At 47.4% G+C, this 15,704-nt stretch overlaps 1 protein-coding gene across 1 annotated transcript in view; it reads left to right on the top strand.

Annotated features, from left to right (window-relative positions):
* The first annotated feature begins 10,265 nt into the window (after positions 1-10,265).
* The window catches only part of LMO4 (LIM domain only 4), a 54,954-nt gene continuing 49,515 nt past the window's right edge, over positions 10,266-15,704 (top strand). The window contains exons 1-2 of the mRNA XM_082266135.1: positions 10,266-10,499; positions 14,731-14,969. Coding sequence (XP_082122261.1) covers positions 14,734-14,969 — 236 coding nt within the window. The 5' untranslated portion in view covers positions 10,266-10,499; positions 14,731-14,733. The remainder of the gene's footprint in view (positions 10,500-14,730; positions 14,970-15,704) is intronic.

Here is a 15,704-nt window from a genome sequence, read left to right as displayed (position 1 = left end):
ATTTTTTTTTTTTTAAGCCCGAAGCGTGTGAATCACACTCAAAAAGACTTAGCACCCGGTGCATAAAAAGTGCACACACGCAAATGTGAACACACAAAAACTGCACAGGGTGTGCGAATGGTCTGGCCTCCGAAGAGGTTGGACCTATACCTTGATCCCCCGGGCGCAAGACTCCTGACAGGGACTGAGGTACTTCCTATGGTTTGCCTGGCCGAGACCTGGCAAACCCCGTTCTCCAGGGGGACTGCCGAAACAGCCCACCCCAAGTACTGGGTGGGGCTCCCCCGAAGGGAGACCCCATGAGAGAGGGCAAACTAAGCCAGAAGGCCATGTCCACCCCCTCCCAAGACTTTCAAGGTAGGCCCAGAGACCCACATCGTACTCGTCGTGCAGGAAAAGAAGAGTGAAAGTGAAGTGACACACCACAAAGAAAAACACACACAAACAAAAAGGTGGGGAAGGGGAAGTGGAGAGGTGAATTAGTGCCTAAGTGAAAATACAAAGGCAGGCCTTCCGGCCGGAATAAAAATTCCTCTGGTCAAAGCCAAAAGGCCTTGTCCAAGAGGCACGTGCTGAAAAAGTGTGTAGGTGCAGTGACCATGGTGCCGAAAAACTCAAGGCGAGCTGCCCCTCACCAGTGAGAATTAAGGCACCCCTGGGCTGCCACCCCAGGGGCACATACACTACGGGCTTTTTCTATCCCGGCCCAAAGGCCAGACCGAGTGTAGCCCTATCCTACCAGGAGGCATCAGAACTTTAGACAGCTTAGGGTGAGCCTGCCTTCAACTGGGGACAAGCCTTTTGCAAGGCCAGATTCAACCCAGGAGGAAAGGCCCTCCCACCGCCATCCGCCGTTCCTTACCAATCACATCCAGGAGCAGTACTAACTGGTCACGGTACAACCCAGTTTTCTCGCTCCCTTCAAACTGGTAGGGGCGGACCCATTCAAATCAGAAGGCAATGGACCCATCCGGCTTTCTCTGATGTGGCTTACTTCCCAGTCCCCGGTAGTTCCGGAGCGCCCTGGTTCATTTCGGCCTCCACCGATACTAACCATCAGGTTCCATACCAACTGATAAGAACAGATACTACACTTGATCTTAGTGCACACCTATAGGTCCACATTTGCACCAATATGTTGTAGGACCCTTTTTTCCCCGCACCTAAATCTTATCACATGGGTGTGAACACCCATGCGATGCAATTCTGGCAAGCATTGCATTGTGGGAAAATCTGAACTACTGAAATAGCAGAGAGGTGAATTTTAGTTAAAAACGCCAAAAAATGCCAATGCAAAACAGCTAAATAATGCTAAAAAACTCACTACAAAGCTACTGGCGTTTTTATAACGTCCAGTGTGCATGAGGCCTGAGTACAGGTTCACATATATATACGATGCGGGAACCCTGCGAATCCAATGCGGGTTCCCGCATTGCATTCAAATCGCAGGCAGTTCACACTGCCATATGCAAATCGCTGGGGGTGTCAATACATAGTTAAAGACACCCCCAGATAAATTTGCATATCACAGTGTGAGCTGTCAGTTCAGACATGAATTGGATCGAATAGGTGTGAACCACCATGCGATCCGATTCTGCTGCGGACCCAAAAAAAGAGTCCTGTGCGTGTTCTGTCCGAATCCGATGCAAATTCAGCCAATCTGTATGGCTGAATTTGCATCGCACAGACATCACATGTGATTTTCAGAGCAGTGCGCACCGAACCACATGCGATGTCTGTGATCGCTATTGTGTGAGCCGGGACTTATGCCCCGTACACACGCGCCGATAGTTGGCCGTGAATTTTCGGCCAACGTCCGATCGGCCGATTTTCGGCTTGTTAGTATGATGGTTTCGACAACCGACTCCGACTTTTCGGCCGAATAAAATCTGGTGTGCAGGCTATAAAATTTTTGTTGGCCGTCACCACAACGGCCGATTTTCCGTCAGTCAGTACAGATTTCGACAGGGAAAAATCTGATGAGCAAGACTGAGCATGCTCAGAGAAGAAAAACACACGGAAAGTAAACCAGCACATGACATCACTTCTGAAGTTGTTTTTTGTTGGCCGAGAAAATTCATGTGCAGTCTAGAGCACATTCCAACCAACAAAACACCACTCTGGACAAAAGTCGGACGATCGGTCGGCCAATAATCGTTGCGTGTGTACGAGGCTTTAGTGATAAGCTGTTCTAGCAGAATGCCTTCTATTACTTTCTATGTAAGCGGGAGTCTGGGTGTGCAAGCCAAAACGCACCGGAGTACACAATTCTCTAGTTCTGGACGTTTTACTGCGTATTGCGCATTGATGGGTACAAGCCCTAAAATGCGTAAGCATAAGTGCAATTAAAAATATGCGTTTTGTGTGAACGTAATGTACTACATAAGAGGAATGCTGCCCTTCACATTCCTTCATAGACTAGCAGACATCACCATGAAGTGTGTTGCACAGATATCCCAGATGACGAGTTGGTTTTCATTACGGCAAGGGTTAACTCCTATTGGTCTCTAACGATCTGCAGGCAGCTGCCTTTGATCTGTATAACACATGTCCTGGATTAAACATCGCAACAGCAGACTAAAGCAGGGGCGAGCTAATTAGCTCCTCTGTAATTTCTTTAACCACATATCTGCCAGAGGGCTAGCGAGGAAGGTTTCAGGGTTAATTGATGACATGGCTCCCATTTAAGGCCCAGCTTCAGCCCAAATGGCTTTGCTTGGATAGACTGGGGAAGGGTTAAAGCCAAACTTCAGAAAAAGCAAATATTTTCTAAATGCAAGAGTCACGTGTATTCTTACTTGAATATTTGTATGCTTTGTATATTTCTTCCAGATCTGTTCAGTAATCCATTGTCAATTTTTTTCCCTGTGCAGCAGCTTCTTGTAATAAAGACCAGTCACTGCTGCTCTCCCTCCTTGTGCAGGGTAACTGGTCTTGTCTCCGCCCCTTCTTGTTGTTTTCTACAGGCAGCCGGTAGTGAGTGGAGACTACTAGGCCCCTCCCACAGCTCTGCTCAGGCTATGAACAGCACAGTGGTGATGTCACTGCTACATTTACAAGGTAATATCTAGATCTGCAAAGTCATTTGGTGCACATGGAGTTATAATCTTTGTGGGGAAAGGTTTTTTGCGCCTGGAGTTCAGCTTTAAAACCTATGTCAAGTTTGTATTAATATCTGTATCCCCATTAGGGAAATTTTTTCCTCTTCCACCCCCCTATTTGATGGATATCATAAAGAAAAGGAAGGAAAATGTCCTCACTGGGGACACCGAAAGCAAAAAAAAAAAAAAAAAAAGTTCTCACTTTTCCCCACTCAAATCTGGAATAAAATAAAGTTTTAGATGAAGTTAGACTTTAAAGCAGAACTTCCCCCAAAAAGAGGGAAGTTCCGCTTGTTTGCATCCTCCCCCTTCACTGCCACATTTGGCGGTTTTTAGGGGTCAAAATCAGGTAAAATCCACTTCCAGTCAAATCGCAGCAGTGATCTGAGTGGAAATGAGGCCCCCTTTCCTTCCCCCCACAGCCTTCTGGGACACATCACATTTCCCAGAAGATTGCAGGATCATTTACAAAGTGCAGCATGGGTTTTGCATGTGCAGTAGAAAACCTGTGAGGCTTCATTGCCTGTTTTCCTTACCTAAGATGCCGGCACCTCAACCTGAAACCGACTAAAGAATCAGCTTGGGTGAGGTCAGCACTGGACCCCTGCAGGACCATTCACAAAGCACAGTCTGCACATGCGCAATGGGAAACCAGCTGTAAAGCTGCAACTTCACTGACAGTTTCTCTTATATTGGATGCGGGAACCTCAACCTGAAGCTGAACGAAGAATAGGCTCGGGTGAGGTCAGCACTGGACCCCTACAGGACCATTCACAAAGCACAGTGCGCGCATGCGCAATAGGAAACCAGCTGTAAAGCTGCAAAGCTTCACTGACGGTTTCTCTTATATTGGATGCCGGAACCTCAACCTGAAGCTGAATGAAGAATCGGCTCGGGTGAGGTCAGCACTGGACCCCTGCAGGACCATTCACAAAGCACAGTGCGCGCATGCGCAATAGGAAACCAGCTGTAAAGCTGCAAAGCTTCACTGACGGTTTCTCTTATATTGGATGCCGGAATCTCAACCTGAAGCTGAATGAAGAATAGGCTCGGGTGAGATCAGCACTTGACCTCTGCAGGACCATTCACAAAGTGCAGGGTGGCTTGCCCATGTGCAGTAGGAAACTGACTGTGAATCCGCAAGGATTTACTGACAGTTTCCCTTACCTTAGATGCCGGCACCTCAACCTGAAGCTGAATGAAGAATCGGCTCGGGTGAGGTCAGCCAATCCCTGCTGAGCAGGCAGATGACAGCTCTGTCTCTGCTCTGTGTGCGGAGATGGAGCTGTCAGATGCCCGCTGTCCTCTATGGGGAAATCGCCTGTCTGTTCTCATCCGATCCGCCAGACGGATGGAAAATAGGGTTTCCATCCCTCCGGATTTGACGGACAGGATCGGATTGGATGTCAGCGGACATGTCTCCGCTGACATCTGCTGACCCATAGAGATGCATGGGGCATCCGTTCAGAACCGCCTGAATAACTGACAGGCGGATCTGAACGGTCCGCATGTGTGAAAGGGGCCTTGCAGTTGCTGTGAGGTGCACTGAAAATACTAAGGACCCATTGACACTATAGGGGAGATTTACTAAAACTGGAGCACTCAAAATCGGGTGCAGCTGTGCATCATAGCCAATCAGCTTCTAACTTAAGCCCCGTACACACGTACCGATCGTCGGCCGAACAATCGGCCGTCTTTTGTCCAGGGCTGTCCTGTCTGTTGAAAACTGCAAAAGACTGCACACAAATTTTGTCGGCCAACAACAGCCGACTGCAGAAGTGATGTCATGTGATGGTTAACTTTCCGTGTGTTTTTTCTTCTCTGAGCATGCCCAGTCTTGCTAATCTGCTGTCTGTCGGCCGAAATCTGTACTGACTGGCGAACAATCGGCCGTTCTGGTGTTGGCCAACAAAAATTTTATTGCCTGCACGACAGATTCTGTTCGCATCGCATCGATTATTGGCCGTGAATTTTCGGCCAACGTCCGATCGGCCGATTTTCGGCTTGTTAGTATGATGCTTCCGACAACCGACTCTGACTTTTCGGCCGAAAAAATCTGGTGTGCAGGCTATAAAATTTTTGTTGCCCGTCAACACAACGGCCAATTTTCCGTCAGTCAGTACAGATTTCGGCAGACAAAAATCTGATGAGCAAGACTGGGCATGCTCAGAGAAGAAAAAACACATGGAAAGTAAACCAGCACATGACATCACTTCTGAAGTTGATTTTTGTTGGCCGAGAAAATTTGTGTGCAGTCTAGGCACATTCCAACCAACAAAACACAACTCTGGACAAAAGTCGGACGATCGGTCGGCCGATAATCGTTGCGTGTGTACGAGGCATAAGCCCCCGTTCACATCGGTGCAATTTGACATGCGTTTTGACATGTCGAATTGCATGCTAATTCGCAGCCTATTGCCGGCAACGGCACTGTCCCAACCAGTGCGACGCAAGTTTAGCAGCGCTGCACTGATTTTCAAGTAGTTCCTGCACTTCTTTTGGTGACGATTTCAATAGACATCTGTGCACAGATGTCATTCAAATCGCCCCCAAACTCGCACTAAAATGCGTGTTTTGGAAAACCATTTTTAACCCACATTCAGTGTAAACGTCTAAAACCTGGAAGCTGATTGGTTTCTATGCAGAGCTGCACCAGATTTTCCACTCTCCAGGTTTAGTAATTCTACTCTTTTGTGTTTCCTGAGCTTGTGACAAAATGGACAGGAAACACGCAAAAAATGCACTTCCAATGTGCGTCACGCCATTAAGGCTCCGTTCACATTTTTAGAAGTTAGTAAATGGGAATAGCCCCTGCGCTATCACTGGTAGGTAGAGGGAGGATCAGAACAAATGCAAGAAGTGGGATCAGCTGCAGCTCTTATCTCAGCCTTTCATAAATAACTGAATAAATCCCAATTTGTACAGTATTAAAGCCGCGCTTATCCTGACATAAATATCATGAAATAACATTCAATAGGTGTAGTCGTGCGTAGAAAAATGAATCCTGCGCTTCATAAAAATTAATAAATAGTAATAATAATATGCAAGGTGCTAATGGTGCCAAGATGGTGCCATGATTAAAAGCATACACATAAGTAAAAATGATGCATAGAATATATTCTCCTTTGAACTATATATATTGAAATGTGCTATGTGCAAATAAAGGTGCAGGAAGGAATCGGTTGGTATGTAAACGGGAAAACCGTCCCAGTATGGGGACTAACTGTGACTTCACAAATAAGTATAAAGTGACAATAGTGACACAGTGTATAGTGGCTGCGTAATAATATTAAAATGTATAGAAAAGAAAGGTTAAAGTCATCAAAAACTGGCTAGTAAAAGTTCATTCAAAATTGCAGCATCGATCATCATAAAGTGACAGTGGCATGGATTCAGGTGATGGGGTCAGGAGGGTGATTGCAAAACAGTGAGTGGTGACACAGCCAATATGCAGGACTTCTGGGTGTGCTACACCCTTACCTTACTACTGTAAGGTTACAGCATTGAGAATTATGCTTTCCAGCAATCCTGTGTTCATCCAAGGGGAGGGGGAGCTGATAGACAGGAGGGCTCACATAGGTATCCTTAAAGCGGAGTTCCGGCCACGAAAAAAAATTTTCAATAAAAATACCCCCGGGACAGTCAGGGCTAGTACATTCCACAATGGATAGCCTCTGATCTGTCCCGGGTCGCACTTACCTGCAAGAAGAAATACTTACCTTTAAAATTTCTTCTCCAGCGTTGCCATCTCGGATGTGGGCAGCTGAAGCCAGCGCGATCCTCTTCTGCCTCCTCTTCTCCTAGAATGCGCCTGCACCGACCCCTCTCGTCACTTCCGGTGCGGCGCCGCATTCCTCCACAGCTTCTGGGCATGCCCAGAAGTTGTTTAGCAGGGAATGCGGCGCCGCACCGGAAGTGACGAGCGGGGCCGGTGCCGTCACATTGATTCCTGGGCGCGATGACTTTCAGCTCCCAGGAATCATTGCAAACCGGAAGTGACGGCGTGGGCCGCAGCCGCCGAGGGAGGAAGTGGAAGAAAGGTGAGAATATCTTTCTACAATAACAAGGTAAGTAAAAAAATAAAAAATAAATCGTAACTATCCATTTCTTTTTCAGGTGACAAATAGGAAGCAGATGGCCACAAAATCAATTATGTCGATTTTGTGGCCGGAACTCCGCTTTAAGCTTGTAGGAGTGCGGCTGATAGCCGGGGTCCTTATGCCTTCCAGGGGGGAGGGGGGGGGGGTATCTCGGTCCGTGAAATCCAGATGGATGGTAATCCTATTTTCCATCTGTCTGGAGGATCGGATTGGATGAAAACAGACAGGTGGTCCATTTTCATTTGATCTACCATAGAGGAGAGCGGGGATCTGACTGGTCTGTCTCAGCACAGTGAGTGGAGATGGACCTGTCATCCGCCTGTTCAGCGGGATCAGCAGATCGATCCGCTCTGAGCAAAGCGGGGTCTGCTGGGCGGAACACCCATGTGAAAGGACCCCAAGGCAGTCCTGAAGGCAGACCCTGAAACTAAGCAGTAGCACAGTGACCAAGACTATACAGCGGTTTACCAGGACAGGTTCCACTCAGAACAGGCCTCGCCATGGTCGACCAAAGAGGTTGAGTGCCATGCTCAGCGTCATATCCAGAGGTTGTCTTTGGGAAATAGATGTATGAGTGCTGCCAGCATTGCTGCAAAGGTTGAAGGGGTGGGGGGTCAGCCTGTCAGTGCTCAGATCATACGCCGCACACTGCATCAAATTGGTCTGCATGGCTGTCATCCCAGAAGGAAGCCTCTTCTAAAGATGATGCACAAGAAAGCCGCAAACAGTTTGCTGAAGACAAGCAGACTAAGGATACGGGTTACTGGAACAATGTCCTGTGGTCTGATGGTTCAGATGGTGTCAAGCGTGTGTGGCGGCAACCAGGGGAGGAGTACAAAGACAAGTGTGTCTTGCCTACAGTCAAGCATGGTGGTGGGAGTGTCATGGTCTGGGGATGCATGAGTGCTGCCAGCACTGGGGAGCTACAGTTCATTGAGGGAACCATGAATGCCAACATGTACTGTGACATACTGAAGAAGAGCATGATCCCCTCCCTTTGGAGACTGAGCTGCAGGGCAGAATTCCAACATGATAATGACCCCAAACACATCTCCAAGACAACCACTGCTTTGCTAAAGAAGCTGAGGGTAAAGGTGATGGACTGGCCAAGCATGTCCCCACACCTAAACCCTATTGAGCATCTGTGGGATATCCTCAAACGGAAGGTGGAGGAGCGCAAGGGCTGTACCATCCACCAGCTCCGTGATGTTGTCATGGAAGAGGACTCCAGTGACAACCTGTGAAGCTCTGGGGAACTCCATGCTCAAGAGTGCTAAGGCAGTGCTGGAAAATAATGGTGGCCACACAAAACATTGACAGTTTCGGCTCAATTTTTGACATTTTGTGTTAGGGGTGTACTCACTTTTGTTGCCAGTGGTTTAGACATTAAGAGCCGGTTCACACTGAGGCGACACGACTTCGGGGGCGACCTGTGAAGTCGCGTGCACCGCGAATTTGGCGCGACTTGCAGGGACTTCACATAATGGAAGTCAATGCAAGTCGCACCGAGGTCGCCCCAAAGTAGTACAGGACCCTTTTTCTAAGTCGGAGCGACTTGTGTCGCTCCTATTAGAATGGGTCCTGTACTACTCAATGGACCGCGACCGAGCGCGACTGGTCAGGCTGACAAGTCGCGGCAGTGTGAATGGGCTCTAATGGCTGTGTGTTGAGTTATTTTGAGGGGACAGGAAATTTACACTGTTATACAAGCTGTACACTCACTGCTTTACATTGTAGCAAAGTGTCATTTCTTCACTGTTGTCACATGAAAAGATATAATAAAATATTTACAAAAATGTGAGGGGTGTACTCACTTTTGTGAGATACTGTAGATGTTTTTGTTGAACGGGTGGTAATGCCCCTTTCACACTTGTGCCACTTATCCTGTGAATTATGACTGCAAAGTCACATGACAAGTCGTACCCTATAATTTCCAGTGGGTACTGTTCATATCTGTGTGACTTCTTTTGTAGTCCCTGCTAGTCACTACTTTGGTCTGACTTTATGCATTTTGAGGTCCATAGACCTCAAGGTTACACAGGCATTGCATCAAAGTCGCATGAGTTTGCACAAGTGTGAGAGGGGCCTTAATCCACACCCATAGGAAAGGCGTGTATTGTCACACAGAAAACATGCTACAAACATGCCAAAAAACGCACAACGCTCAATCCCCTAAAGGATGCGGGAACATTGTTAGGCGCATTGATTGCGCACTGCGTTGAATTGCACATAAAAATGCACGCAGGAACGTGCGTTTGGCTATGCAAAGTGTAAATGCGCAGAAATCAATGGGGAAGAGGAAGGGGAGAATTGTAGAATTTTGGAGCTGGACCATCATCTACATTTCCAGCTGATAGGAGTTGGCATAGCAGCCAGGCAAGAAGCTTTTCCAGGAGTTCAGCCCCTCCCCCAAAGTCTCTGATGACAGGTTAGCTCCCCAGTCTCTGACCTGAAGCCTCATCTACATTGAGAAGAGCCAGGCACATGGTATTTCCATTCTCCGGTGACAGGTGTAATAAGCGGTGACACCTCATTGGCTCGGCTCAGCAGACAATCCTCATCACACTTCTCAATTAGAGGACTGCCGGAGACAGGCGCCTCCATCTGACACGTCTATCATTCATGTCCCCGCCTCCAGCCCCGCCCATCTGACCTGTCTATCATCTTACCGCCCGCCCCCCGGTCTCCGGTATTGGCTTCCCGGTGGCTTAGTTTATGATTCCGCCTGAGCAATCAGAGAAAGGGCAGTACCGGGGCGGGGCCATCTTAGGAGCCATAGCGTGGATTGGGCAGGGCTAGGCCAGCTCGGGAACGGAGAAGGGATGGGGCTAGGCGGGGCCAGCTGGGAAGCAGAGAGCGGAATGGGCTGGGCGGGGCCTGCTCGGGAGCGGAGACGGGGATTGGTGTGGGCGGGGCGAGCTGGGAAGCAGCGCTGGGTTTTGCTCCGTCAGTAACACATGTGAGGGTAGAGAGAGCGGAGGGCTCACACGGGGAAGCAGCAGCAGCGGCACCACCACCAATCATCATCAATATCACCTCCTCCTTCTCCAGCAGCGGCGGCCTCCCAGCGTCTCCCGATCGCCATCGTGCTGCACTAAGCTGGACTGACCCGTAGGACTGTGTGCTCCGGACTCCTGGCACTTCTCCCGATCTCCGGACAACTTGCGGCTCTGTGTAGAGCCGAGGATCTGTGCGTGTTGGAGGAGCTGGCTGGGATCGCACAGCCGCCTTATCTGCGGCAACTAGCAGTGGACGTGTGAGAGTGCTTTACAGAGCCTTAGTGGAGGGGGCCGGAGAGGTAAGCCTGGATCATCCCTTACCACTGTGCCTGGGGGGGCCCTATGGACTTCTTACTCTATGGGGGCCCCGGATTCTACAGGGCTCCATGGTGGTGAGCAGTGTTAGGGAGGGAGTTCCAGCTCTACAAGCCTTGTACAACTATTTATCAGAAGGTCAGCAGCTTCTCAGTCTTTCCAGGAAAGTTTGGAGGACCCTGAAATCCTATACAGTGTGTATGCATCCTCCATGTACCTAGGAACATGGCTTCCATGGAAGCCCCTACCTCAAAGGATCTGCCACCCCGCGTTGTCCCCTACGGTGTAGGACCTGCCACCCCGCGTTGTCCCCTACGGTGTAGGACCTGCCACCCCGCGTTGTCCCCTACGGTGTAGGACCTGCCACCCCGCGTTGTCCCCTACGGTGTAGGACCTGCCACCCCGCGTTGTCCCCTACGGTGTAGGACCTGCCACCCCGCGTTGTCCCCTACGGTGTAGGACCTGCCACCCCGCGTTGTCCCCTACGGTGTAGGACCTGCCACCCCGCGTTGTCCCCTACGGTGTAGGACCTGCCACCCCGCGTTGTCCCCTACGGTGTAGGACCTGCCACCCCGCGTTGTCCCCTACGGTGTAGGACCTGCCACCCCGCGTTGTCCCCTACGGTGTAGGACCTGCCACCCCGCGTTGTCCCCTACGGTGTAGGACCTGCCACCCCGCGTTGTCCCCTACGGTGTAGGACCTGCCACCCCGCGTTGTCCCCTACGGTGTAGGACCTGCCACACCGCGTTGTCCCCTACGGTGTAGGACCTGCCACCCCGCGTTGTCCCCTACGGTGTAGGATCTGCCACCCCGCGGTGTCCCCTAAGGTGTAGGATCTGCCACCCTGCCGTGTAGGATCGGCCACCCTGCGGTGTCCCCTGCCGTGTAGGATCTGCCACCCTGCCGTGCAGGATCTGGCACCCTGCGGTGTCCCCTGCCGTGTTGGATCTGCCACCCTGCCGTGTAGGATCTGCCATCCTGCGGGTCCCCTGCTGTGTAGAATTTGCTACCCCCAGTGATCCTCCACCATGACGTGTTATTTGGGAAGTGCTTTGGGCTGTATAAGATCCCATTCATCCACCAGACGTCCGATCCCTTAAAAATGTTTCACGGTAAAGATTTCCATGAACACGTATGATGTGATAGAACACAGCCCGGGGCCCAGGGTGCCATGAATCCGTCACTGCCACAAGCTACCTCCTTTCCTTTCTAGTCATCTGCGTACTCTGGGCATTTGAAAGTTTTTAAGGGCAGTATTAGTAAATATGTTGTAAATCTTAAATAATTGGCATGTGTCGGTATATGACATGTTTGGGATCTATTAGTAAATATGTCACGTTTTGAGCTGTGTTAGTAAATGTTATGTTGATGTTTTAGCAAACATGTCCTATTTGGTTTCTATTAGTAAATATTGGGTATATAGGACTCCTAGACAGGCAGTATTTGCAGGCTGTGTATCCGTAACCCTGGACATGGTGTTGGCCCCGGTAGTAGCAGAGCTGCGGTCGGTAGGATTGGCCCCTGTATGTAGCCTTGCTCTCCTGCTTCCCCTGCAGTCTCTGGAACTCCGATGACTCCTCTCCTAATCATGGAACAGAACCCTCATGCAGATAATCAGTTTCCCTAGAAGATATTTGACCCCCCCCCCCTTCTTCCTCTTCCTATGGAAAGGATTCCCTGGCCGTCTTGTAATTTGGGAGATCGCCATCCACCTTCCTTTCTGTAGACTGATCTGGGAAACCCTCGTCTTTTTTTTCTTTCTCCCTGAACTATGGCATGAAGATCAAAGTAAACTCCACTAGCCTTTGTGTCTCCGAACTGGGAATCCAGTGACTTGCCTAATTAAAACACAGCCTTAAATTAAGAATCTATTTTTTTTTTTTTTCCTATTATAAACGACCCTCCTCCCCCCTCTATGGAGATCTCCGTAAAATGAAAGACGTTGCCTTCTCCTCTAGCTGCCACTGCTGCCTTTCCCCTCCTTACATTCTCTAAATTGCCTGGCTATATAATTTATGTAGCAGCTCTATTAAAGTTAAAAGGTTTTTATTTCCTCAACTGCAATGAAACTTGATGAGAGCCCTCCCTATAAGTTATCTTGAGAGTCCTTTCTGGTCACTTCAGCAGGATTCATCTCTAGTAGATTTAATCAGCATTAAGGTATTGCTTGTCTTTAAGAGCTTTACTTAATGTGGTTACTGGATGCCTGGCACAGTGTCATGTTTCTTTTATCATTTTTTTTTTTCCCTTTCTTTCTTCGAACATTCTACCAAGATTGGGACAGGTTAGGCAGTCGTCCTCGAAAGAAATTTGAAGCGAACGGGAGGGGAGAAAAAAAAATGGAACCGTTTGGTAGGTTCTAGGCAGGAAATGCAGATTCATTTAGAGGTTGTAGATGAAAATGTTACCAAAAGCCATTTGTTGAGTAATGCATCAGATAAAATCAATTTACATAAAGGTATGATGCATTTGGGTACACGAAGATAATGGCTTTTAGAGTGGTTCCGTTTCCCAAGTCCTAGTGTTTTGTTACAGCTTAATAGGCACAGTTCTGATTATGGCAGATTATGTGGTTTTATTTACTGTCCTCTGCAAACAGTCATTGGGAACTGCTGCCACCAACTTCAGACTGTCTGCAAACTTTGTGTTCTGTTGGGATGTCCGCACTTTGTGCGTGCTTGTGGTGGTTGCTTATGGATAAAGCCACCAAAGCAGGAGGGCATTGAAGCCTTACTGGATTGCTATAAAGCCATTATCGCATTATGCCAAAGCTTGATTAGAAAATGCATTAGTTCGCTCCCCCAGGATGACATGCTGCTGCAGATCTTCTTTTGACACGGCAATTTCTGTCTACTGTAAAGAAAGTAATGCAGAAGGTCCAACCTTTGAGGTTTTGATGGTATTAAGTGGGTTATGGAGGTATCAAGTAGGGTGCATGTTTTTGGGGAGAACTAAAATTTGGCAATCCAGACTTGGTGGGTCTTTTTTCTTGAGCTACGATGGCTTTGAGCACCAGGACTGTTTAAGGTACCACATTACCCTATGCCTTCTACTTTCTATGTAAGCGGGAGTCTGGGTGTGCAAGCCAAAACGCACTACACAATTCTCTAGTTCTGGACGTTTTCTACTGCGTATTGTGCATTGATGGGTACAAGTCCTAAAATGCATAAGCATTTTATAGGTTTATTAAGCCATTTTTCAGCGTACCTTCAAAATAACAAAAAAATATGGTTTTGAGGGGTCAGTTGCCCAATTTTAGCCACCTTCACAATGGTGTCTGTCTACTCGGTGTACAGTAAGTGGTGCTGTGCCATTGACAGTCAGATGTTTCTTTCCTCACTTTTATCTGTAAATGGAAGCCCTTTGAAGGTGTAGATTCATTGCATTTAAATTGCTGATCAAGGACAGATTAGTGAGACAAAAGTGTCATGTGTTTGTATAGGCTGTTAACAGGGCTTCCTAAAGTTCAGCTCTGTTTGTTTGTCCCAAATTACAAAGCAACATTTCATTGATCCCCTCTCCACCCCCTTGACATCAAATGAGATTTCTGCTGATCAGTAGTAATAGAAAATTTGATTATATCTGCTACCATAAGAAAAAAGGAAAAAAGTGTCAGATATCTGAAAAACCGGCCTGACGAGTAGTGTGTTTTTTTTTCTTTTCTCTGCATGAGTGGTGACAGGTTTGTTAAATTACTGTAGTTTTGGTCTTTGAGAGGTCATGCCAACAGAAAAGACTTGTATGTATTCAATAGCTTGCACTTAAATCCTCCTAAATAAACAGATACAATTGTCTGTTTGCTTCTAATTATGCATTACTTTTTATCTTTAGGTAATGCTTGTTTTTTAGATGTGGAAATTTGCCTTGGTGTCATCTGTATCCTCAGCCTTTATTGGTATTCCAAGGGGGAGTGTTTAAATTAGGGATCTTGCTTAGGTCTCAACACAACTTGAGACATCAGGGGCTGTAAGTAAAGTGATATCTGGTGGGTGGCACTTCAAGGGAAATCACTGACCCCAAACAGAATAAACTAGCATTTGGTTGTCTCTGGTACTTAGGTTGGTACAGAAAATTGCTACTGTAGTAAACCCAATAGAAGGTTGAGAACTCCACAGTAATCTTCTCTCTTTTTTTTTTTTTTTTTCCTCCTTCTTCTTCTTCTGTCTTTTTTTTTTTTTTTTCTATTGCTTTGTGCTTCTCTCTCTCTACTCTTAGATCATGGTGAACCCAGGTAGTAGTGCCCAGCCACCCCCGGTGACCGCTGGCACCCTCTCCTGGAAAAGATGTGCTGGATGCGGAGGCAAGATCGCAGACCGTTTCTTGCTCTATGCCATGGACAGCTACTGGCACAGCAGGTGTCTCAAGTGCTCGTGCTGTCAAGCTCAACTTGGGGAAATTGGTACCTCGTGCTACACAAAAAGTGGGATGATCCTGTGCAGAAATGACTACATCAGGTTTGTGTCCTTCACTTTGTTTTCTTAACTGTATAAACATTCATTTAAAATGGCTTAAGATGCCAAAGATGCCTCAAACCTAACCCATACAACCACATGGGTGTCTCCTAAGAAAATAAAAAAAGGCACATAGGGTGCAACTAAGTTGTATGTTAGAACAGACCATGACGTGATATCCAGAGCTAATATTTCTGAAGAAATGCGTGTAAATATTGAATGATTTTATCTATGCATAGTTTCTGCTTCACACATGACCAAACATGCTGAATGTTCTAATTACCAGCGCTAGTTTGGGCATCTTTTGCATTCCCTTCCTGCAGAAAATGATCCATTTCCTGACTTCTGGATGCAATCATCCAAAGTAATAAGTCATTAATTGCGCAAGGTGTGAGCAAAGATTAATTGCATGTCCATCATACTTTCTAATGTCATTTTAAAGACTGGAATTGATAAGGAATGGTGTGCTGGCTTGATCCATCCAGGTGAAACCAAGCTTCTTAAGTCATTAAACAGAAAAGCATTTGAAGGATTACATATTTAATTTAAGTGAACGGTTTAATACACTGATGCACCTGGTTGCCCTGTACTTCCAAATACGTCCTGTTAAAGATTACCTTAACCAAGCCATTAGCACATCAAATAAAAGCACTAAGAATTAAAAAAAATGTTTTATTGTAGATCTTGTACTAGTATGTAATGCGCTGGGTTAATGCATTTTTTTTTTTTTTCCTTTTG

Source organism: Pelophylax lessonae (assembly GCF_965119305.1).
Source record: "Pelophylax lessonae genome assembly, chromosome: 8".
NCBI classification, from domain to species: Eukaryota; Metazoa; Chordata; class Amphibia; order Anura; family Ranidae; genus Pelophylax; species Pelophylax lessonae.
The sequence above is the reverse complement of the archived record's forward strand: the minus strand, read 5'-3'. Positions and strand labels throughout refer to the sequence as shown.